Source organism: Schistocerca piceifrons, chromosome 5 (assembly GCF_021461385.2).
Source record: "Schistocerca piceifrons isolate TAMUIC-IGC-003096 chromosome 5, iqSchPice1.1, whole genome shotgun sequence".
Taxonomy (NCBI): Eukaryota; Metazoa; Arthropoda; class Insecta; order Orthoptera; family Acrididae; genus Schistocerca; species Schistocerca piceifrons.
The window spans coordinates 425867545-425893427 of record NC_060142.1 but is presented as its reverse complement, the minus strand read 5'-3'; the positions used below and the strand labels follow the sequence as shown (position 1 = coordinate 425893427).

The 25883-nt window shown below is 41.2% G+C and overlaps 1 protein-coding gene across 1 annotated transcript in view; it reads left to right on the top strand.

Moving 5' to 3' along the window:
- The window catches only part of LOC124799057 (facilitated trehalose transporter Tret1-2 homolog), a 136159-nt gene extending 121553 nt beyond the window's left edge, over positions 1 to 14606 (top strand). The window contains exons 5-7 of the mRNA XM_047262595.1: positions 1766 to 2197; positions 7284 to 7529; positions 10297 to 14606. Of these exons, the coding sequence (XP_047118551.1) occupies positions 1766 to 2197; positions 7284 to 7529; positions 10297 to 10635 (1017 nt within the window). The 3' untranslated portion in view covers positions 10636 to 14606. The remainder of the gene's footprint in view (positions 1 to 1765; positions 2198 to 7283; positions 7530 to 10296) is intronic.
- The last annotated feature ends 11277 nt before the right edge of the window (positions 14607 to 25883 follow it).

Here is a 25883-nt window from a genome sequence, read left to right as displayed (position 1 = left end):
AGAAAATGTAGTCCATCAACAAAGGAGGTGGCTTACAAAACACTCGTTCGACCTATACTTGAGTATTGCTCATCAGTGTGGGATCCGTACCAGATCGGTCTGACGGAGGAGATAGAGAAGATCCAAAGAAGAGCGGCGCGTTTCGTCACAGGGTTATTTGGTAACCGTGATAGCGTTACGGAGATGTTTAATAAACTCAAGTGGCAGACTCTGCAAGAGAGGCGCTCTGCATTGCGGTGTAGCTTGCTCGCCAGGTTTCGAGAGGGTGCGTTTCTGGATGAGGTATCGAATATATTGCTTCCCCCTACTTATACCTCCCGAGGAGATCACGAATGTAAAATTAGAGAGATTAGAGCGCGCACGGAGGCTTTCAGACAGTCGTTCTTCCCGCGAACCATACGCGACTGGAACAGGAAAGGGAGGTAATGACAGTGGCACGTAAAGTGCCCTCCGCCACACACCGTTGGGTGGCTTGCGGAGTATCAATGTAGATGTAGATGTAGATCCTACCTCAGTCCACTACTGGATATAGGCCTCTTCCACACGTTTCCATTGTTTTCGTTCTTGAGCCACCTGGTGCCATCGTGTTCTAACCACAAGCTTCACGTTATCATGTTTGCGGTCTCCCAGTGCTTCCTTGAAGTCCCAAGGTCTCCACTGAACTATTCTACAGGTCCAGCTCTGCCGGCCGCTGTGGCCGAGCGGTTCTAGACGCTTCAGTCAGAATCCGCGCGCCTGCTACGGTCGCAGGTTCGAATCCTGCCTCGGGCATGGATGTGTGAGATGTCCTTAGGTTAGAGGTTAGTTAGGTTTAAGTAGTTCTAAGTCCAGGGGACTGATGACCTCAGATGTTAAGTCCCATAGTGATTAGAGCCATTTGAACCATTTTTTGATCCAGTTCTAATCGACCTACGTACGCGGCCCACTGTCACTTCCGTGTTGAAATTCGCTCTAAGACGTCTGTTACGTTGGTTGTCCTACTGTCCTCTGATCGAATATTATCCCTTAGGTGACTTCTAGCATCTATCAGCTCCATGGCTTGTTGTGTGCGCTGTAGATTGCGAACGCTTGCCTCAGAGTCATCATTTCCAGACTGTAGGTTGTAATAAGTAATGTGCATATATTATAGACCTTAGATAGGCCTTGAAGGCCCAACAGTACTGAACTACCACGGTTTCATCCTCAGCACACTGACGACACGGAATGGATGCAGATACAGAGGGACATGTGGTCAAGCACACTGGTCTCCCGGCTTTTGTCAGTTGTCTCGTTCAAGTAGTTCCACTGCTGACCTCACAAGGGCTGAGTGCATACTGCTTGGTAACAGTGCTCGGCGGACCCGTACAATCACCCATCCAAGTGCTAGTCAAGACGAGAAACAGTTAACTTCGGCGAAGTGACTGAAACTGGTATTACCACTATGGCAAGCTCATAGGCGTTACAGACCCTAGCCTTCATATCATATAAAACATACATGCTGGTAAGGATGCATCTTGGGTTCTGGAATGTTGCCCAGCGCCGTCCTATTCTGCGAGTAATTTCTCTTTTTAATTGTTTTTCCGCAGTTTAATCTTGTGGCCACGGCAGAAGTATTCATCAACAATTTCTATCGACAGGTTTCCTAATGTAAGCGGTTGTTTAGGCTTAGTATTTTTGCTTTACTGATGTTAATCTGCTCTGCAGATGCAAGAAAACAATGCAGAGGATGGTTCGAGTAGCAGTGAGCCGTGTTGATTCGCGTGTCTGTGTGCGCGTGCACGGACAGGTGTACATCAGCGAGATCTCGGTGCCGGACATCCGCGGGTGCCTGAGCGCGCTGCAGAAGACGGTGGGCCACGCGGGCACGCTGACGAGCTTCGCGGTGGGCGCGTACCTGGACTGGCGGCAGCTGGCGGCCGTGGTGGCGGCGGCGCCGCTGCTGCTGTTCGCGGCGGCGCTCTGCGTGCCCGAGACGCCCAGCTTCCTGGTGGTGGCGGGCCGCGACGCCGAGGCGCTGGCGGCGCTGCGCTGGCTGCGCGGCCCGGGCGCCGACGTGCGCCGCGAGCTGGCCACGCTGCGCGGCAACGTGCTGGCGCGCCGCGGCGACCCGGCCGACGGCGGCCGCGCGGGAGGCCGCCTCGGCGCGCTCAAGCGCTGCCCGCCGCCGCCGGGGCTGCTGCGCCCCACGCTCACCACGTGCGGCCTCATGCTCTTCCAGGTAAGCCGAGCTACTTGCTGTCACACTATCAACCGTCCCGCTTTCAATCGTGGCGTCATCAAAACGATGGGCACAAACCACTAACGGTAGAATTGCCATCAGTCCAGATTTTTTTTTTGGGATCGTCCGTACTTTTCTGTCACGCGTGCCTACATGAGTACAACGGGACACCCTCAAGTCCCATTCCGCGCGGGGTTAGCCGAGCGGTCAGAGACGCTGCAGTCATGGACTGTGCGGCTGGTCTCGGCGGAGGTTCGAGTCCTCCCTCGGGCATGGGTGTGTGTGTTTGTCCTTAGGATAATTTAGGTTAAGTAGAGTATAAGCTTAGGGACTGATGACCTTAGCAGTTAAGTCCCATAAGATTAAAAAAAAGTCCCATTCTTTGGATTTATTTTTGCAGTTTGGTTCAAATGGCTCTGAGCACTATGGGACTTAACATCTATGGTCATCAGTCCCCTAGAACTTAGAACTACTTAAACCTAACTAACCTAAGGACATCACACAACACCCAGTCATCACGAGGCCGAGAAAATCCCTGACCCCGTTTTGCAGTTTGAATTTGATTATATCATACTAGCTGTACCTGGCCACTGTGGCTCAGTCTCAGTTAACAGAAAAGAAAGAAAAGAGAAAACACAAGTTTCTGGTATGTGGGAGAATGGGATGTACATCTTAATCTCCTCCCGCTGTCTCTATCTTCTTCTCCCTCCCTCTCTCTCCATTTCCTCATGTCCCCCTCTCTCAGTTTATCACCTCCTCCCTCTATGCTCTGTTCATCTTCTCCTCCCCCTCTCTTTGCCCATCTTCTCCATCCATCTGCTCCTTCCCGTTTTCTATGCCCATTTCCTCCCACCCCTCTATTGATCTCTTCTTCCCCCTCCTCTCTCTGACCTTGAGTCTTGTTTTAAATACAAGTTTCTCGAATGTTTTTTATTTCAGTCTTTGATCACAATATGAATTCTTTAGACGATGACCGGTTTCAGTCCGTAATGACCATCCTCAGATCTTTTTTACACCATGTCCGGACTAAAACCGGTCGTCGTCTAAAGAATTCATATTGTGATTAAAGACTGAAATAAAAAACATTTGACAGTATTGGATCACTGTTTGTACACGCGACCATGTCGCAGTTGGTGAAACAAGTTTCTCGATTGCTAACAACGTTTCACTATTGAACATTTTATATATGTATTTATGTACTAAAAAGTATATAGACTATGTGTCTAAATGTTTATATTACAGTAAAGTGTAAAAATTCGTAGTAAATCGGAAAGGCACATTTTGAGATGTGCCTCCCAGATTTATAATGAAATCCTCATTGTTTATGGGGATAGTATGCTGGCTCGCTCGCACTAATGTGTTCAAGTGGTATCTTGAACTTAAACCTTGCAGTATCAATGTTCACGATGAAGAAACGAGTGGAGGTCCCACAATTGTGACTGGTGACATGGTGAACAAGATCGAGTACATGATCCGTAGGGCAGTTGGTTAACTGTGGACGAGATGAATGCAGTATTTCCAGAAATCTACAGATCTCTTCTACGTGTAATCATTACTGAAACACGTGGTCTTCGAGAATTGTGTGGGACGTGGGTATCAAAACAGCTTACAGATCAGCGAAAAGTCAACAGAATTGCCTCTTTACTGGAATTTATCACCTTCATTGTTGGGCTGTCTGATTACTAGGGTCACCTAATAGAAGCTTCGTCAGTGGTAACACACCGTTTTCCACGGATCTGTTACTTCAATTTGGGTCTGGTGGGCTCATAAAAGGACCGTATGGTGGGTCGGGAAGTATTTCCGATACCTGTATGTCGAGCTTTCCTATCACTGGTAGGGCAATATGCGGTCTTCGTGCAAAATGAGGACGCCTCCTACAGCCACATTAGGCCTTCTTTGACAGATTTTCTGGTGCAGAACATTTTGCAGAAACAGCTTGTAGGACGCGCTTGTTACAGACGTCCCCTTGTACACTATTTGTAGCTATGATTCCAGTCACGTCATTCGCAAAGACCATCTTCAGTTTCACCTTTCGTTGTTGGCAGCGGAATTTTTCTGACGTGGAGTGTCGGAACTTTTGTATTGTGACGACTGAGTGCGACTTCACTTATGGTTCAAAATCTCGTATCCAGGTTTCAGTAAAAGTGCAGCAATGTTTTTCAGAAACTGTTCTCCTTCTGTTCGATAACGTTGAAGCAATTCTTGTGCGATTATTTTGCGACTTGCTTTCTACTGTTCTCAGATCATGCGGAATCTATCTGGCAGCAACTTTTCGCATTTTTTACTTTACGGTCACGATTCTGTAAACTGAAGTGACAGACTTTCTGGCCTCATATGCAATTTCCTCACACATTTTTCGTCGATCCTCTCTCATAATTTTATTAACAATAACCTGTGAAGTGTAGTCCATTCCACTTGATGGCATTTCACTTCTTGAGTTGCCCTCAATGTTTACCCGATCTTCAAGGAACGAGCAGACCACCGTCATACTGTGCTACTATCAACTACCGTATTCCCACACACCCCTCACAAAGCGTTGTAAATTTCCGTTGGGTTCTTTCCACACAGGGTTTCGACTCTGATGTAGGAATGCTGGTCACTACGTGTAATCCAACCTGACTCGGTTTCAGCTTCCATTTCAAAACAGGATACTCACGACACAGCCAAACGAACCAGTAAATGCACATATGGCCGCCAAGCCTTAAGTTTCGCTCACAACTGAAACAAATTTCAACATGATAACGCCACTGTAACGGTCGTTCATACGCAGTGTGGAGGACTTTTGAAATGACTCTCGTAATTGCGTACTCTTACCTTCTGGGGCCTTATTCTATATCGTTCATACCGATCGGTGTAGTAGGTTAGGCTCGGTAGTGACGTCATTTTCGGTTCCTTATCGAAATATCTTATTCAGTACACTTCTGAGACTTGTTACCGAACAGTCCTCCCACCGATTTTACGACAATTGTACCGAGAGGTTTTGGATTTCGGTCAGGCTCTGTCGATCGGTGAGCTGTGGTTTATGTACACCTACAATTTGTTACTTTAAACCTATTTGGCGGTTTTAGCTTTGGATTTAGTGATTATGTTACTAAAGAATCACCAGAGGACGCATCCGGTTGGAAAGTGAGTTCGTAATAGACTATTTTCCTTTGTTAGAAATAAGAGTAGGTTAGGTTGTTACTGTGAATGATTACATCCAAAAAACGCTTTTGGGTCAATATTCTCTCAAAATACGTGTTATTTTTATGCAAATAAGAGTTTAAACATCATTAAATATCAAGACATCGGCTCTGCTTACGTATATTACATGAGAGTGAACTGACCTTACTAGTGCCTTTGTGTACTTATTCCCACAAATGAGTTGGTTAGTAATTATCGAAACGTGTTTACAACTTTCAAGTAACAATGGAATGCAATTATGTGAAGCCTGATATTGGAAACCTTCCAAACTATCACGCATTTATGACTTACGCAGCACCGTTTGGCAACGAAGTCAGCCTACGTTCCTCTACACAATACTACAAGAATGAGCAATGTGTGTACGTTGTTTGGCGTGGCCAAGTGGTTAGCGCGCGGAAATGCGATACGAAAGGTCACGAGTTCGCCCATGAGTGAATTCAAAAAATTTTTTTTCCTCTTCATATATGCAACACGTTCTGAGACATAGTTTTTCGTATAAGTTAAGATTTTTTTGCAATATTCTTTATTACTTACATGCAAGAGCGCTTTTCCTCAGTAATGATTTCGTGATTTCTGTGTGTTTAAAATACGAAATATGAAATTGTTGGAGATGAAATTGCTGTGAGTGAAACAACCGTCAGTGACCTTTATATTTTTTCTTGTCAGAAATAATTCACCATTTTTTCCGAATATGTAGCGATTTCCGAGTATGCGGTTAGACAGGAATCTAAGAGCACAATTTAAATTACTGGGAATGCAACTAGCAACAGTCATCTTCATAATCTTGCTTGTCGCAAGTATTTATGTGCGATCGAATCCTCGACCACAGCAGGCAGAGATGAAACATCTCTGCTGTAATATTTGTAGACTGCAGCACCGTATACGAAACATTTTCATTCATGAGATGCATGTTATAAACTTCGACAAACTGCAGGAGCTCTCGAAAATGCGTTTTTTTTTCAATTTTGTTTTTAAGATCCAAATCGCTGACGCATCATATAGGGAAGTGGGCTACATAAATATTTGGATCTCTAGGAGTGTGTTATAACCATATTCTGTTTATCTTCTTATTCTTTGAAACTATCAGAATCAATTTTTCGGGTGTTTTTATAGATGTATTAGTACAATGTGGTACTACACACTATTCCTACCTAATATTCCGAAACGTAAAATCCAAAACACGTTGTCAGTGTGAATGAGAATAAGATGACATAATGCGGCATTTATGGCAATCTGCAGAATACAGTCAAATACGCTATCGTCAGTATGCATGCATGGAAACATGCGGTCAGAGAAACTGTAAAAAATTTTATGCACTTCAGCTGAGAATCATGGAAATGGATATACTGCGCCTGATACTGTTAAAGGAGGAGGCAAGGGCGATGAAGGCGGGGCTCGATGGAATGCGGCATCATGCGTTATGGCAACGTATTTTCGGTACTTGGAAGAATAGCGCGCCTGTGTCGTCTGTGTTCTGCGCGCTGCAGTGCGCATGCGCGGATCTGCGGCCGCTTGCTTTTGATTGGCTTGCGCGACACGAACCGACAACAGCGCTTCGGTTCTCCAGACTCGAACGGTATAGCTGCCGAAATGCATACTGAATAATGCAGGGACTCTAGACCGTTCGGTGCTATTAAGTTCCGAAACGATTGGCACAATGGCGGAAAGATACAGAATAGGCACCCTGGACATGCCTCGTACATTACAAACTGCTCAGACGTTCTCTTGCATGACTAACATTCCTGGAAGAATCAATATAGCGGAGAAAATGATTCAACCACAGCCTAAGGGATTTCGGAAGTTCTGAAGGCAGAGAAGTACATGAATGAGCTCAAAATGGTGCTTTATGGGTCGGCAGTCTTCAGTGTGAGTGCGGCTACAGCGGCCTGTTGACGTGTTGCAGAGGTTCTCGGGCGCGCACGCGTTCAGCTTCTACGCGGTGCCGATCCTGCGGCAGACGCTGGGCGGCATGGACCCGCACGGGGGCGCGGTGGCCGTGGCGCTGGTGCAGCTGCTGGCGTCGCTGCTCAGCGGCCTGCTCATCGACACGGCGGGCCGCCTGCCGCTGCTGCTCGCCTCCTCCACGCTCATGTCCATGGCGCTCGCCGGCTTCGGCTCCTTCGCCTACTACGAGGACCTCCACCCACAGGTCAGTAACCCGTCTGTACCACACTACGACCACATTCTCAACACTTCACTCGTCGTCGACGGCACACGAACCCGAATCCTTCTTATTGTTCTCCTTTTCCCGTTGCTCGGTGAATCGTCAGAGAAGAATCTTTCTTCTACTTCTACATACGAGGTGGTTTGAGAAGTTCTCGGAACGCAATAGAAAAGAAGTACTTCCAGCACTGAAACTTTATTTTTCAACGTAGTCTCCTTGTAGAATAATGCACTTGGTCCAACGATGTTCCAGTGCCTTTATTCCACCTCGAAAATGAGTTTCCTCCAGGCCTGCAAAATAGTTCTCAACTCTGGCTATCAATTCTTCGTTTGAAGCTAATTTTCGTCCACCAAGAAAAATTTTCAATTTTGGGAAGAGATGGAAGTCTGAGGGAGGCATATCAGGTGAATAAGGCGGGTGTGGCAACAACTCATACCTTAGTTCGTGTAATTTTGCCATGGCGACGGCACATGTGTCTGGGCGCGCATTGTCTTGATGTAAGATGACTTTCTACCTTGCAAAACCTGGCCTCTTTTCGCGTATCTTTTGTTGCAATTTGTCCATGAGGTTAACACAGTATTCTCCAGTAATTGTTTGCACAGTGAGGAGATAATCTACAAACAGAATCCCCTTCGCAACCCAGAAAGAACACTGATGCCGTGACCTTTCCCGCCGAAGGAATTGTCTTTGCTTTCCTTGATGACGGAGAATCAGCATGTTTTCACTGCTTTGACTGTTGTTTTGTCTCTGGGCTATAGTAGTGCACCCAAGTTTCATCTGTATCACAAACCGACGCAAAATATCTTGGTTCGTTTCTCCTAAAACGGGCACGACGTTGTTCCGGTATGCCCCATGCGTTTTTGATACAGCGTCAAGAGTCGTGGCACCCATCTTCCAGATAATTTTTTTTCATGTCTAATTCTTCAGTTAAAGTGTGATATACCCTTTCAGATGACATCTGGCAAACGTGAGAAATTTAATGCATTTTCAATTGACATCCCTCCATGACCATTTTGTCCACTTTTGCAATGATTTCTGGAATAGTGACACATCTTCCCCGACCACTACGCGGATCACCCGACCAAATTTAAATTCATTTGTCCAGTTGAATATGAAGGAGCAGACCCCCCCCCCCCCCTCCCAAGTGTATTCTGGAAATCGGTATGAATGTCCTTTGCTTTCATACCTTTCTTTACGAAGTACTTTATCACTGCTCGAACCTCAATTTCTTCCATCTTCGCAAATCACTACGCGGGAACAACAGAGCAACGTCACCACCACAGCCCTCTTCCAAGAGCACTGATGTGGCAAGTGTTTACAGGCAACCGTCTAATGAATATCACGTGAACAACTCGTTGCGCTAGCTCTGACCTCTCGTGGTGACTCCGAGAACTTTTCAAACCACCCTCGTACATACGCCGCAAGCCGACAGACGGTGCCCCACAATCGACCTTGCGTACATTAAACTTTTCATGTCGACATGACTGTATCGAGCAGTACAACATGAGAACTGTATCTGAAAGTCACATGATCGTTTTTCTACGGATATGCATTAAGTTACACTTTCTCACATTTAGAGCAAATAGTCATTCATCACACGAAATAGGAATTCTATCCAAGACATCCTGTATCCTCCTAAAGTCACTCAAATGTGACACTTTCCTGTAGACTACAGCGTCGTCATCAGCAATCACAGAATGCAGCTCACACTAGCCATACTGTTTATTTATAAAGAGAACGAGAGTGGTCCTATCACATTTCCTTGGGGCACTCCTGGATACCATTGTCTCAATGAACATTCCTCATACAGGATAATTTAACAGTTGTTATTACTTATGAGTACGAAGTCTTTGAGCCATTTACACACATATCTGAGCACCCACTCCATATGCTTGGACCTTTAACTGTCTGCAGCATGGTAATGTGTCAAATGCTTTCTGGAAACCCAGGAAGGTGGAATCTGACTGTTGCCTTCACCTATGGCTCACAAAATATCAGTGGTACAGACGGTGTAATTTTGAGACTCAAGATGGCAGTAAAAAACAGAGCCCAGGTTCACACCACATTTCTTCATTTCTGGAAGATTTTGACACTGTCATTTAGTGAACAAAATATGAATGTACAGAATATCAGACCAGCTTTGTGACTTAGCAAATAGAATACAGTATATCATTATGAATAGCAAGAAATCTCCATACCTGAAAGTAATTTTGTGCTTACCCCAAGGTAGTGTTGTAGGTTCATTACTGTTCATACTATGAGTGTGTAAATTATGTACAAGGCAACTTTAAAAGCTCCATAATGCTGTTTTGGATGATGCTGTTGTGTACAGGGAAGATGCAATGCAAGAAAAATGTACTGGAAAAATTCTCATTGATTAAATATCTGTATGTGAAAGCCCACAAACGTAATTGTATACAGGTAGATGCCTAACAGACATTCACTGGGAGAATTGCCCACGAAGTTTAGTCCGCCCACAAAGCAAGTTGCCTTCAAAACGTTTGTTCTATGGTTGCATTGTCAGTTCAAGGGTTAGAGGAAGCCAAGGGCATACCACCTCCACAAGACAATGCCTGGTGAAACAACACATCGGTGTTCACACATATGCTCAGGTTAATGACAGCTTTACCTTTTTCCCTAACACTCATTGAACAGTTACAACTTTTACTTCCATTTGTACCACAGAGATGTTGTGAAAGTAAACATGGAAGCTTACTCAATGCCTGAAAATGTGGTTGTCATATGTTGGCAGGCGGCTCCGCATCTCGACTGGATTCCGCTGTTGTGTGTGCTGGTGTTCACGGTGGCTTTCTCGCTGGGCATCAGTCCTATTTCGTGGCTGCTGATTGGTGAGCTCTTCCCACTGGAACACCGAGAGCTGGGCTCAGCCATCGCCACAGCCTTCAGTTACGTGTGCGCCTTCGTTGGCGTGAAGACATTTGTAGATTTTCAGCAGGCGCTGGGCCTTCACGGCGCCTTTTGGCTGTATGCAGCCGTCTCGCTGGCAGGCCTCTGCTTCGTCGTCTGCTGTGTCCCAGAGACTAAGGGCCGCGACCTCGACGAGATGCACCCCAAGGGCGCCAGTGCGTAGCGACATGCCGACATCACCGAATTCCCCCCTTCGACACCCTCGTTCGGCGCCAAACGACACAACACGGCCCGTATTATCAGCAGTATCTGCCGGAGATCGAAAAACGCCGCCCGCTTTGCGAGGAATATACGAGATCTGGTCCAGCTTTTCTACTGTGTTCATTATTTTACAATGAAGTGCGTACAACGACTGGGGAGATGTTTACAATAGCTACCTTCTTTAGAACTTTTGGCATTAAACCTCAGGTATTATTCGTCATCAGTTCTCCTTCCCTCATTGATACATGGCTTGCATAATTCAGAATTGCTCGAGTTTCACACTTTATTTCAGATCTACAGCCACTGAACGGCCAGTTAGCTAGCAAACTGGTGACTGAGGGATCAGTCAGTCATAGACTGCACAATGTTTATTCCAGTTTCTTTTAAAATGGGATACTGCTACAAAACTGCAGTTCCACTGTAAATAAATGCCCTACTTGTGAAGATGGTTGCTGACTGTTAGCCATCACCTGAACTGGTTTAAATGTGTGTACATCAAAATTCAGCAGCTTGCTTAAGGTCTGGGGGTATACAAATTTGACATCTTTCATGTTTACAAAGCAATGTTAGAGAGTACGAAGCACATAACTGGTGTATTAACAACATACAGCAGTTAAGTTTCTATAAATCCTCGGTGCTACTTAAATTATATCCAAGTGCAACAGAAGCAACCACATTAGCAGATGGTAAGTAAATATTTCCAAGAGAATTCTACCTTCATATCTCCTCTTTCTCTACCACTTTCATTTAACTGTTGTCACACTCTCTTTTATTCCACCAGTAAGTAGATTCAACTCCAATTGTTGCAGTGCATTATCAGTTTCTGAATCAACAGTGTTGACTGTCATATTACAAAAACAGTCATCAAAAAAAGTGGACAAAGTTCATTTTGTTCGTCATATCATGACTTGGTATTAGAATCGAACATCAACTACTGTACAAAACCGTATTAATTGGATTTTGCTCAAGTAATATCTGTATGACTGTGTGCCTCCAGCATGGTTCATTTGCACTAGAGAATGCACATCAAAACTTTTCAGTTCCAATATTCACAATGTCATTCATAGGTCGAGCTTATCTGAATTACAGTATTAAATGTAATTGCCTGTTGGCGAAACCACAGCGCCACTGACAATCGAAGACAGCAGGGATCACAAATAAGATATTTGGGAGAAGCAACCTGAAGTCTCACACTTTGCTTAACAATCATTACTTTGAATGATGTGAGTGCATTCAATATTTTTCAATAGCTGGTGTTTCACTAAAAGGGAAATAGATTCTGTGCATTATTTGCTTTACAAAAAAGAGATAGCTGTAGTAGACTGTTATGAATGGCACTCATTACTGTGACATCAAACATATTATGGTGCCTTTAATACAATTCTGAGGACATTACTGTAAGGGTCAGTTGCGACTCTTAATTCAGTCCTCTTCACAAACTTGATCTGCTACATTGAGTGAAGTAATGACAGGAAATTTAACGGAGCAAACCCATTTTTAAACTTACAAATCTCAGAATTTCGATAACAGGATTTTGCTTAATATCTTCCAACTTTTTATGATTAATTTTTGAATGATAAAAAATAGAGGTTCCTAACGTTTGATACAGAGAATATTTAGCTGCATGCAAAGACAGTTTTGAAGTAAATGAATTTTAAAAAGATGAATTTTAGAGGGATGATGTCAGATGGTACTAGATGTCATTCTTTCAGCATTTGATTTACAACCAATAGTTGATATAAAACTATTATTGAGAAAGGACACTGAATATATACACATGACAATAACACTTTGCAACTCAAGACAATACATACTGGAAAATACTTTATGACAATAGCACACAACGGACAAAATGTGATGGAGGAAAAGCATCAATTTAACTTTTTCCCAAATGTAATACGAGATAAGTTCCAAAATTTTGTATCATATCACATATTTTGCACAAAAGAATAAACCAGAAATTTTGACGGTATGAAAGTATAAAGACCACTTTAATAATTTTAACTAAAGCATTCATAACATGTCATGATTCCTGGCAGTAGGCTTCCTGTAATTGCAGAATGTGTAAGTGCATGTTAATGTCAATTAGAAATGACAATACCAAGCTATGTAAAGCAGTGCTAATGACAATAATGACACAATATTATTTGTTTTCCCTTCATTATACTGAGACTGTAGAACAATAAAACTGGTCATCATCGAACCACATTTTGATAGGCACTGCATTTTACACAAAGCATCTCTCAAGAGAGCTGGTTCAGTTCTCATAGTATGTATTAACAGTATTAGATTTGCCATACTCGTTTTAAGTTATTTTAATGGTGGTTAATGTATGATTACCTAAATATATTGGAATGCAAAGAGATACGTAGGCCATGCAGAAATAACAGGTCACTTATTAAAGCATGTAGCATTAAAGGGCCTTAGTGCATCACATTATCATTTAGCAAGTATTTTTCATTTATATACAGTTCACAGATTCCAAAATTCTAGTGACATTTGCTCAAGAACTTAAAATTAAAACATAAATCTTCTTCTCATCTTGTGACAAAAATAAAAGAGTGCAAAGCATTCATTTCGTTAACATAAACAAAACATATCAGATTCTAGCACACTAATTTCTTGCTCGTTTTCAGGCTTTTCTTGACAATACTGCCTACTTTCCAACATTTCTAAAATTAGCAGTTTATTGTAACCAACTAATGAAGAAAATCGTTCTTCCAACAGAAATTTATATTGGCAAATGACTGCAATTTTTCTATGACAATAACAAAGTATCTTCATAGCTTTTAGACACAGACAATAGAAAAATAGTTTTCTAGACTCTACAAAGTAAGAATGGGGAATACCGAAGTGAAAATTTATATGAAGTATGAACGATTGGTTTATGCTAGTGGGTACATCAATAAAATGCTTGAAAATTCTTTTACAAATGTATTTCTACATTCCTAACAAAAATCTTTACATTTTAAACCAGCCTTAGTCTTTCATAAGTACCAGTTTCACAGACCAATGTTTCAGGAATGTTGCTGTATAACACTACTTCAGTGCGGTTTCATTTTAGAACAATCAGTCCCATTAAAGGAAAATGTAATATACTGATGACAATCTCAAGTGGCCTCCAAAAAAGTTCACACCCCATTAATGGTGCAAAGGGTTTATCTTATTATTGAAGCAAGTCAAAACATCTGCTGAGATAATCAGATATCATCAACATATACTTTGTGTTGTGAGCTTATTACAAAATTTGAGGCACTACTTTGTTCAAGGAATACAACATCACTTCTCGGACATGTTTACTCAATGAATCTAAAAAAGCTGTTCGCGATCGTCATTAACAATAAGCAAGAAGAAATAAGTTTTTAGTTGCAAAAACGAAAATATTGCTATATTTCTCAATGAAGACACCAACCAGATCAATAAAACATACTATATCTTTAAGTAAAACTTTAATGCACAAGAAAGATTTGTACAATGACACTACACTACAAGTTAGAAATGTCCTGCTGAAGTAACAAGGGTGTATAAGTGATGTGCAATATCATATCCATAATATTTAATTGTTATTTATGTACAAGTTTTATTCTTTGAGTAAACAATGTCCTGTTATAAAAAAAATGGTAACTGCATCTAAAACTTGGGCCCTAAAGAATGTTTTATGCTGTGCTAGTGATTCGGCTGAGAAGCGTTTCTTACACTGTAATAAATTTCTAATGAATGATTAAGACAATAACAAAATCTATGTTGTAGAATCATTAGCATCAGCATTGTCAATATAAGTAACCTGTCAAATGTAAATAACATACTTTGGTTATAGCATATCTATTTTCTCTGTATTCAGTAACTGAAATTTGTAAAATCCTTGCTAATGATGCAATATTTTATATAGTGTATTTGTGGCTTCATTTAATTTTTATATGGACATATATTACTGTAGGCATTATTGTATATTTGTACTGCCTATGTGCATTTCTGTTAAAATTAAAGACTAGTATGAAAATGTTTCCTTTCCTGATGTGTTGCATACACCACCACAAAATGGAGGAACTATTATGTTTTCTCTGCTTAACTGCCTTACAGCCATTAAGAACTGCAGAAAATAAATTATACACAGGAAAGAAGAACTCAATCTCTGATTGAGGGAAAAAATGGTAGTGTTCTTTACAAAGGAACCAACCCAACACTGCCCTCCAAGTGATTTACAGAAACCTAAATCTGTACAGCTGGACTTCAATTTGAAGACCACTCCTCCCAACACAGACGAAAGTAATAATGTAAGTCCTCAGACAGTGTCTAATTCCAGCTTATACCCTTCATATCACATACTAAGGAAGTAGAAGCATATACGTTAATGAAAACATTCAGCTATTGTTGGAATCAGAACATAAGGATTTACATCTGAAAAATATTACCAGTATCAATGTGCCTCTTTACACCCAGCTGCAGAAGAGGTTCCTATAAATGATTTATTAACAGCTGCCATAAATAAGCCTCCAAGAATACTTCAATGAAGGCTACTGAATAACAATTCAAGATAACTGTAAATGGAACTCTGCTAAGTTAATCTATATTACTAAACACAGAACTAGATGCAGATTGGCTATCTGTTTCCAGGGACAGTAAAAATTTGATTCAAAGTATTTCACAGAATTACTGACCAAATTTAAAAATTTTAAATGCTGTAATAATCTGCTCATTAAGAGGAATAATCTTACGTTAAATTTTAACGAAGACAAGTATTACAGTTAGAAACTATTATTTTTTTAGCAGCAGCACGTGTTACCCAGACTATATTCATACAGTAGTTCAGAACAGTAGCTCTTAGCGATATCAAACAAATTTTATAAATAATTTCAAATCTTTAGTTCTATGAAATTTCTCTCACTGACACCCCCACAAAATAAGGGAAGGAAAAAAAGCTTATCACTTACTACATTTTTGCTGTTCATGTAGTAAAATTTCAACACCAGGTATGACATTTTAATTTATTACTTTTTTCCTCCTAACTCTATATTTGCAACACATTTAGCAGACAATACCCATATATACTACTGAATGTATCACTAAAACTATATCACTGTGCAGTAACTCGGGAAATATGTTGTCATATAAGATGCATGAAAAACTATAATGTGTTCAACCAAAAAGATTTTACATGCTTAACTTCAAATATTTACCACATTAACTCATTTTGAAGTAATCAGATGCTGAAGATATTTCACCCAAGGGAGTTAGTGTCTTTAAAGAATTGGGGGTGATATTACCAATTACACAGAAACAGAATAGTACAGGAATAAAATTAAATTTGTTTTCAAATTGAGCCTATTTCTCATAATTGTTAACTTAGAAGCATAAGAACACATCAAAAACATTTCAATGCTTTGAATTCTAGTAAGCTCTACTTAGCAACTATCTATACCGGCAGAAAGTTACATAGCTCGTTACGATATAAATGTCTCGCGTATTACTCTTGAATGTTGGTTTGTGAACACACCAATACCAGATTTGTTGCAGTATCCACACACTTCTGTTGTCTATTCACCTGTTGTGATTGTTTCTTCAACAGTAAGATAAATGAAGAAAAGTCTGTTTTGAGAAAGTTTAATGAAAATGTCAACCATGATCTAGTTGGAACAACCACTCTGGCACTTGCCTCTAGTGAACAGGAAAATCACAGAAAACCTAAACCAGGGGCCTGGAATGTGATTCAAATCTTGCTCCTTTATGCATCTAGTATCATATAACAGTACCAGTTTCTCCCATTCATATTGTAACTACTTCTGTAGTGAGAAAAATCAGCAGCATGAGATGTGAAAGTATTCCAATTTTATGAAAAGATTTATATCATCAGCAAACTTTTTGTAGAGAAAACTAGAAAAAGTCAAGAAAAGAATGATAAATGAACAAATACTTGTTTGGAAAGAGCTGGGAAATAGTGTACTACTATTCTTCTAGAGCTACACACAACACCAGCACATTATTTGTGGTTCAAATGGCTCTGAGCACTATGGGACTTAACTACTGAGGTTATCAGTCCCCTAGAACTTAGAATTACATAAACCTAACTAACCTAAGGACATCACGCACATCCTTGCCTGAGGCAGGATTCGAACCTGCGGCCGTAGCGGTCGCGTGGTTTCAGACTGTAGCGCCTAGAACCGCTCAGCCACTCTCGCCGGACCTTATTTGTGTTTCAGGGGTGAATCATAAACCACAAACTGCTAAACAGAACATTATTTCAACATCATTAGTTCTCAATTTGTGTGTGGGAAGAATGATTGGATTGTATGCCCATGTATGAGACCAAATTTCTCTCATTTGTCTTATAATTCTGAGAGCATTCAAATTTATGAAGCGTAACACCTTGATTTAGCGTCTCCCACAAGTTTGTTGAGCACATCTGTGACATACTAAAAAAATGTGGAACAAATAGCAAATCTCATATCTGAGGCTTCTCTCCATCATACATTAATAGTGATTAAGAGTTTCCAGATATCCAAATAAGTACTCAACAATAATGGGTAGGTAAGTTTTGTGGAGCAACTTATTCACAGGTGAGTGTCTAATAATTCTTTCACTCCAGTTCATCCTGGCATCTGATTTTCTGACTGCTAGATTTGTGTGGTGATCCCATCTAAAGCTATTCTACAAGCAATTCTCACAATGATAATTTTTGTTAAAAAAAGAACATGCTACTGTAATAATGGTTTTCAGGAAGCTGGGAGATATGGCATAAACTTATACACCACCACCTATGACACTGAACTTCATGATTTTACATTCCCCTTTCTGGTGCCATACCAGGACTGATATGACACATCTCGAGGAGAATGAACCATGTCCATATACAAGCTGTTACTATAATTGAATTGCCACTGCTAAAGCTGCCACCTGCTCCCTCCATTAAGTGAAAAATTCATGTACCTCCTCTGTATGCCTCTAATTTAATCTCATGGTCAAGTGTGACATTGTATTTAAAAGTTTTTGAGTATTGTGCATTTGAGGCGGGAAGTCACCCTGATCTTTACCAATGTCGATGTGGAAAATAGCCTAAAAAATCAGGTCTAGGCTGGTTGGCACACCAGCCCCTGTTATTACTCTGGGAGGTGGATTCAATCTGGGGCTGGAGTACACCCCCCCCCCCCCCCCCCAGTTGCATAAAATTACCATCACTTCATGTTAAGATAAATCGCATATAGTTTTGTAGGGATATCTCACTTACTTCTGTGCTAGCTACATATACAGCTGTAAGTCTCTGAGGCAATGTGATTAGCCCTACAAATAAGCTTTATCATACATTTTGTTTAGAATGCAGGTCCTTCACAGGATTGACAAAAATTCAAGTTGGGTGATAGCTGACAAGTAGCACCCATCAGTGATACGATTCCTACTTACAAAAGAAGACCATAAATTCTAACCAGACTGCAGACAAATACATAGTTCAAACTTCCATGTGAATGGATGTTCTCCTTGAACAGTAATGAAATTCTATGTCACTGTTAGTCTGATCTGATTTGGCCCCCTAACATTTGAGTAATAATTCCTTCTGGATTTCACAAGTAGTTTGTGATCTCTTTCACACACAAACTACAGTTTTTCCACCCAATCAATAAATCAAAGCCTTCTGTTTGCTTTTCTACAATTGAGATAATGTGATTGCTCCACTTCATAGCTCTACACAATACCACTGTAAAGTAATGATATGAGATGAATGAGTCTAGCTGTGATTCCTTAATCATTTAGTCAATGGTCAGTGCATTTTTACACTTTGTGACGTGCACCATACCACATTTCAGTAAATAAAGAGCTAATTGACTGTCTCTGCAACATTGTAGACTTTGTACCATTCCAGGCACTGCACCAAGTTGGTATTTCATCGCCTATTTTTGGATAAAAGTTTTTCACAGAAACTAAATTACCTGTGAAAAAATTAGCATTGCAACTAATGTTACCCACTATATGTCATTAATATATAACATGAATGTCACTCATCCAAAAAGACTTCTCAGCAACACATAGATATTATTTCTGTGTGTGTAAGTGGCTCGCCATCCAGAGTAACATGGTGCACAGTGACTGTCAAGATTTTTTTAATCCATTTGCAAACTCAACTGAGTATTCCATATGGATGTATTGTGTTTAGTAGATGTTGGAAAGGTACTTAATCGGCAGCTTTTTGAAAGCACAGTTGCACCTAATTACCTCTATCCACAGAACTTAATACTGTGTGTGAAGAACTTGGAACATATCATAAATGTTTTTGGAATCCACACTGGTTTCCATGGTTGTCATATTCTGCTTCGAGCATACCCTGACGAAGAAAGTGACTCTGCTGACAACCTACAGTACAGAGAAATATCTAGTAATTGAAAAGAAATAGGAATATGCTAACCAGTGGGCAATTCTATGAGCCTTTGAAGACTGGCTAAGTAAAAATGTAATGAAACTTCCTGACAGATTAAAACTGTGTGCCAGACCAAGACTCGAACACAGGACCTTTGCCTTTCGTGGGCAGGTGCTCTACCAACTGAGCTATCCAAGCAGACTCACGCCCTGAGCTCACAGCTTTAATTCCGCCAGTACCTCATCTCCTACCTTCTAAAATTCACAGAAGCTCTCTGCAAGGTTCACAGGAGACCTTCTGTGAAGTTCGGAAGGTAAGAGACAAGGTACTGGTGGAATTAAAGCTATGACATTAGGGCGTGAGTCGTGCTTGGGTAGCTCAGTTGGTAGAGCACTTGCCCTCTCAAGGCAAAGGTTAAGAGTTCAAGTCTCCATCTGACACACAGATTTAATCTGCCAGGAAGTTTCACTTAAGTGCACACTCTGCTGCAGAGTGAAAATTTCATTCTAAAAAGTAATGTTATGGGCAGTTCACTAGAAAAAAAACAGAATGTAATACAGAGAGAAATAATTAAAGACGGACGTGCTACCATTAGTAAAGGGAAACAAGTATTTGTCTGTATGATGATGAGAAACTTTGATGAAATGGTCGGAGTAAAAGAAATCAAAATTTTTGTGAAAATGTGCATCATTTGAGGTGGCAAATAGACTTAAACACAATTTAAGAAATTAATGAACACTGTGTGAGGATATACCGCAGTAAAATTTAGCAAGCATAATTCATATTTTCTGCTTGTTCATACAGCTTAAATCATTCATGAAAACAAAAAGTATCACCTTCCGATTTAACGTAAATGTTGAACATCAGTTTGTCAGATTACATATTTCAGACATTACAATGTTAATGACAACTATTTCAAAATAAAAAATAAGAAAAAGGTTTATTCATATTAACATCAAAAAGGTAATATGAGAAAAAAATTGAAAGTGTATGAACGATTATCCAGCATGAAGCAAACTATTTGTACAGATGTTATATGGTTAATACACCATCACTGGCCATCCCACAGAATACTACCACTGGCTGCCTCCACCTGATATGGTAACAATTTACAAACATCTGCCCTATGCTATGGACATCATCAATATTTTTGTAAAATTTGGCAATTGGATATTATCAGCAGAAGTGGGAACAGGTGAGACATCTGCTAAAACATTAAAATAAGTTCAACTTGACTCTGGAAGGGTAAAAACTGTAAGGGCAGGCAAAGACAATAATATTCAAAAGAAATAATTCAAGATGTACGCAAATTATTACAATATACGAAGAGACCGAGGATAGCATAAAACCATCTGAAAACATTTTGATTTAAAGAGTAACATTCTATTTTTGAAAGAAAACAACTGAAAACATAATTTCAATGTAAAGTTTTAGGGGAGAAACAATTTGTCTTTTATTTTACATTTTTGAATTGAATGCAACGGCAAAAGAAAACAGTAAGTCATACAGCCAGAATTCAAAAGTAGTTTTTCAGATTAAAAAATTCATCTTACCCAATAGCAAAGTTGCCTGGCTATCACATATGTACTACAGTCATCAACTGCAAGTGTTGGTTGCAGGGATTGGCAGCAAAGAAGTGTTTCCATTTCAGGTTTCGGGAGAAGGAGAGTAGATCTTTGACAAGTCCAGCACAGTTAAATTGGGGGGGGGGGGTGTATGGTTGAAAGTGAGGCCTTTGGAGTGGGCTAGAACTTCTGTGAGCCTGCAGATTTTAGTGGGATTGTTTCAACACTGGTTTTAGTGGGATTGTTAGTAGGTAGTTTTGGGGGATGTGGCAAGTTGAAATGGTCAGCCACACAGGGTCTGGTTGCTATGAAGGATTGACAAAGAGGGACTGTATGGGTAGGATAGTGACTGGATAGTGGTGCTCAAAGGTGCCAGAAGCATGATAGCCGACTGGATAACTTATGAAAGTGGTGTCTGGAATGCTCTTCCAGTTGCTGGAGTGTAAGGGATTCAGTTTCAGAGATGTGATGTATGTAGTTGGGTTTGAACAGAAGCAGTATCTTGCAGAAGGAGCAGAGGGGGTTTGGGAATGCTTGTACCATGGCGATATGTTGGGAAATGGTGTAGGAAATGGGCACTTCCTTAATGCCATCCCTGCAATAATGGACCCCTGTTCCATCTTTCAGCACCAGTTCAGGAAAGTATCTTTTTCTCTGGATAAAACCCAGTCCCACATCCTGCTCCTTAAATGTTGCAGCCTAACCATACAAATTCCTTTCTCTGGATCCCACCCCTCCTCTAGCAATCACCTTTCGCTTTTCAGATTCCCTCATAAACCTGGTACTGCAAAAACATATCTCCATGATACAAGCACATCTCTGAATCTAAATCCTTTGCACTGCAGCAGCTGGAATAGCATTCCAAACATCACCTCGATAAGTTATCCAGCTTGCTGATATCCTACTGCTGCCATGGGGAACCACTATCCAACCCCATCCTACCCACAGCATTCCTCACTGCCAATCCCTGATAGCACACAGACCCCGCGTAGATGGCATTTTTCAACTTGCCACTTTCCCCAAAACTACCAACCAACACTCCGCTAAACTCAGAGCTGAAACAATGTATGTAGTTGGGTTTGAACAGAAGCAGTATCTTGCAGAAGGAGCAGAGGGGGTTTGGGAATGCTTGTACCATGGCGATATGTTGGGAAATGGTGTAGGAAATGGGCACTTCCTTAATGCCATCCCTGCAATAATGGACCCCTGTTCCATCTTTCAGCACCAGTTCAGGAAAGTATCTTTTTCTCTGGATAAAACCCAGTCCCACATCCTGCTCCTTAAATGTTGCAGCCTAACCATACAAATTCCTTTCTCTGGATCCCACCCCTCCTCTAGCAATCACCTTTCGCTTTTCAGATTCCCTCATAAACCTGGTACTGCAAAAACATATCTCCATGATACAAGCACATCTCTGAATCTAAATCCTTTGCACTGCAGCAGCTGGAATAGCATTCCAAACATCACCTCGATAAGTTATCCAGCTTGCTGATATCCTACTGCTGCCATGGGGAACCACTATCCAACCCCATCCTACCCACAGCATTCCTCACTGCCAATCCCTGATAGCACACAGACCCCGCGTAGATGGCATTTTTCAACTTGCCACTTTCCCCAAAACTACCAACCAACACTCCGCTAAACTCAGAGCTGAAACAATGTATGTAGTTGGGTTTGAACAGAAGCAGTATCTTGCAGAAGGAGCAGAGGGGGTTTGGGAATGCTTGTACCATGGCGATATGTTGGGAAATGGTGTAGGGAACGGGTACTTCCTTAATGCCATCCCTGCAATAATGGACCCCTGTTCCATCCTTCAGCACCAGTTCAGGAAAGTATCTTTTTCTCTGGATAATACTACTGTGCGATCCCTACTACATACATCATATCTCCGAATCTAAATCCTGTCCACCAAAATGCTTAGTCCCACAGAAGTTCTAGTCCTATGCGAAGGCTTCACCTTAGCCTTACACTCAAATTTAATCATTTTGGACTTGTCAAAGACCTACTCTCCTTCTCCTGATCCCTGCTTCTTTGCCACCAATCACTCCAACCAAAACCAACCTATTCCCAACATTGAACCCTGTCTCTCCCGGTTCATACCACCATCCAACCACAATCCTCCCCCTTCCCACCTGATTACTCTCTGGTCACTTTCCACAAATTCCTTACCTCCAACTTGACCTCACCATTATTCACCAGGTCCCTCCATAAGGACACCAAGGTTACAGCAGAAGAAAGGACAGTCTCACACAGCCTGAAAACAGACTCTGACCTAATCATCCTACTTGCAGAGAAAGTTTTCACCAATGTAATTATGAATCGCAGCAACTATATGATGGAATGCCTCAGCCAAATGTCTGACTCCTCCACCTGTAAACTCTGCCACAGTGATCCCAAACCAGAAGTTGAACATAATCTTCAACCCTTGCTTAAACCCTCAGATCCTTCCCAGAGGCTCTCTTCAGATTCAATTTCCCTCCTCATTCCTATGAAACCCACCACACCTACCATCTACATTCTTTCCCCCAAAATCCACAAACCAAACAATGCTGAATACTCCATTGTAGGTAGTTTTTGTGCTCCCACTGAAAAAATTCCGGTACTCACTGACCAACTGCCCGAAATCTAGCCTCTCACATCAAAGATACCAATCACTTCCTTCACTGACTCTCCACCATCTCCACCCCTTTACCTTCTGGATCCCTGCTCATCACTGTTGACAACACTTCAGTGTATATCAACATCCCTTACTCCATGGTCTTGCCACTAGTGAACATTAAGTCTTCAAGCATCCTTCTGACTCCAATCTCACTACATTATTCCTCTATACCTTACTAACTTTATACTAACAGACATCTACTATGCAAACCTGTTTATCAGCCATCTAGAGGAAACCTTCATAGCTTCTCAAATCCGATATGGTTCAGGCTCACTAACAATATCTGTATGATCTAGACTCAGGGCCAAAACACCCTACCCTCAGTCCTTCACAACCTCAACACCTTCTCTCCCATCTCTTTCACCTGATCCTCCCCAGCTAAGCATGTCACCTTTCTGAATGTTGATCACTTCCTCTCTGATGGTTCTATCCACACCTCTCTCCACATTAAACTCAGCAGCCACCCAAAGTACCTGTATTTCAACAGCTACCATCCATTCCACACCAAAAAATCGCTCCCCCCCCCCCCCCTCCCACCATACAGCCTGCCACCCAGAGATGGTGTTTCTGCAGTGGCAAGAATTCCCTTGCCCAGTGCATTGAATGTCACACGCAAGCCTTCACAGACGGACACTATCCCTCAGACCCACTCTGCAAACAGATTTCCTGTGCCATGTCATAATGCACCCCCAGTAACCAGCTACAAAGAAGTGCTCCTTTCATTACTCTATACCACTGAGTGGAAAAACTGAACCATGTCCTTTGTTATGGCTTTGATTATTTATCATCATGCCCTGAAATGAGAGACATCCTATCCAAGATGTTTCCCACTTCTCCTGAAGCAGTGTTCCATCACCCACCCAATCTCCAGAACATCTTAGTCCATCCCTCTGTCCGTTCACCACCTCCCAATTCATGACTCTTCACCCTCACTGTGCACCACTCTCTGCCAACACTTTCTCCTGGCTTTTTCCCTTCTCCACTCCCCTTGTCACCCATAGCCTCCTGCATCCAGTCCCTGCACACTCTGCCAGGCAATGCTCACTTCTCTACCCACATCTGTACCTTCCCGCCCCTCTTCCTCAACTCACTCCATATTGCTGCTTCCATTCATCGTTAACTGCATTCTGGCCAGAGCAGCCAAGATAGCTGTCATGTGTGCATGAGAGGTGCTTGTTTGTGTGAATGTGTGTATACTCCCTTTTCTGAAGAAGGCTTTGGCTGAAAGCTCAATGTGTAACAGTCTTTCACTTGTTCCTGTGTGCAACTCACACTGTTAAATTAAGCATTCTGCTCTTTCTGAGGAATTCTTTGTTGTTTCACTGTGACAACTTGTCAAGTGCATAAACATATCTGCAATAATCCAACTACATTTCATTACATAGTTACAGTATCAAACTTAATCTTACTGCGGAAGGAATTTTAAAATAAAATATTTATAAACAAAAGAATTCAAAGGAACCAAAACATGCCAAATATAATGCTGGTAAATTGTCTTCACTGGGAAAGTCCAGTGTCTCAATGGAGATGATTCTAAAACAGCATTTATAAATGAATACATGTTTTTAGATTATGGGTAATTTCTATAACTCTAAAAACACTAAATGTACACTGGAAGGAGGATGGTCTTGAGTTTAATGTCTAGTTGACAGCAAGATCATTACAGCTGGGGAATTTTCTAGTTTTCACAATAACAGGGGAATGGTTACCAGACGTAGATAGTATTAAAGGCACCCAAAATTTAGGGAAAATTATTTATGGTTGTCTGGCCAACTTAGGGAATGTAGACAATCAAGAGACAACTCACTATGGACTTTCATTCATTTTTAATAACTCTGCTAGAACTGATGTAAATGTATCCAGAAATTGTACAAACTGTTTCCAAGCAGATGCGCTTACACTACATTACAATTTGCATACAAGGCAACCTCACTGTGCAACTACATTTTAAATTAATAATCTGATGGGTAGGCTTAACCAGCAAAATTGACATAATACAATTACGTGAATGGGTAGAAATTATGTTTTATGGCATTAATAGCACAGACAATATGCAGAACTAGAAGTCTGGCACACCATGAGCTGAATGATGAATAAGAAATTCACATTATGGTTAACTGATAACTAACTGGGAATGCTACCCCATTTTTTGTTTTGTATCATGGCTAACAATGAAACCTGCTAGTATATCTGCACCAAAGAGTGGCCAGTGAATCCAACATGGTCAATATGGACCATGTTGTATCCTGATGCCTGAAAACAAATGCTGATGACCAGTATTTTCTATCAAGATGCCACAATTGATGCAAAATACCATGAAGATTAACTGCACATCAAGCAGTGGGAAGAACAGTATAGGAACATTTTAATGTGTGTGCCACATCTCAGATCTTACATCACATAACTTCCCACAATTTAGATTAAATGAAGAAAGACATACACTGGTATTGCTCAGTAGCAGATGAGAATGAAAATAACTGGATATGATTGCGGTCATCAGTGGCCTAAAGATTTTTGAGAGGCTTCGTTTCAAGAGAGGTAAATGGTTTTCATTATTTATTGTTTCTTAGATAATAAACAAATCATCTGTTCCAAGACTGACTCCTTTTCATTTAAATGCTGTGATTTTAATAATTATGGAA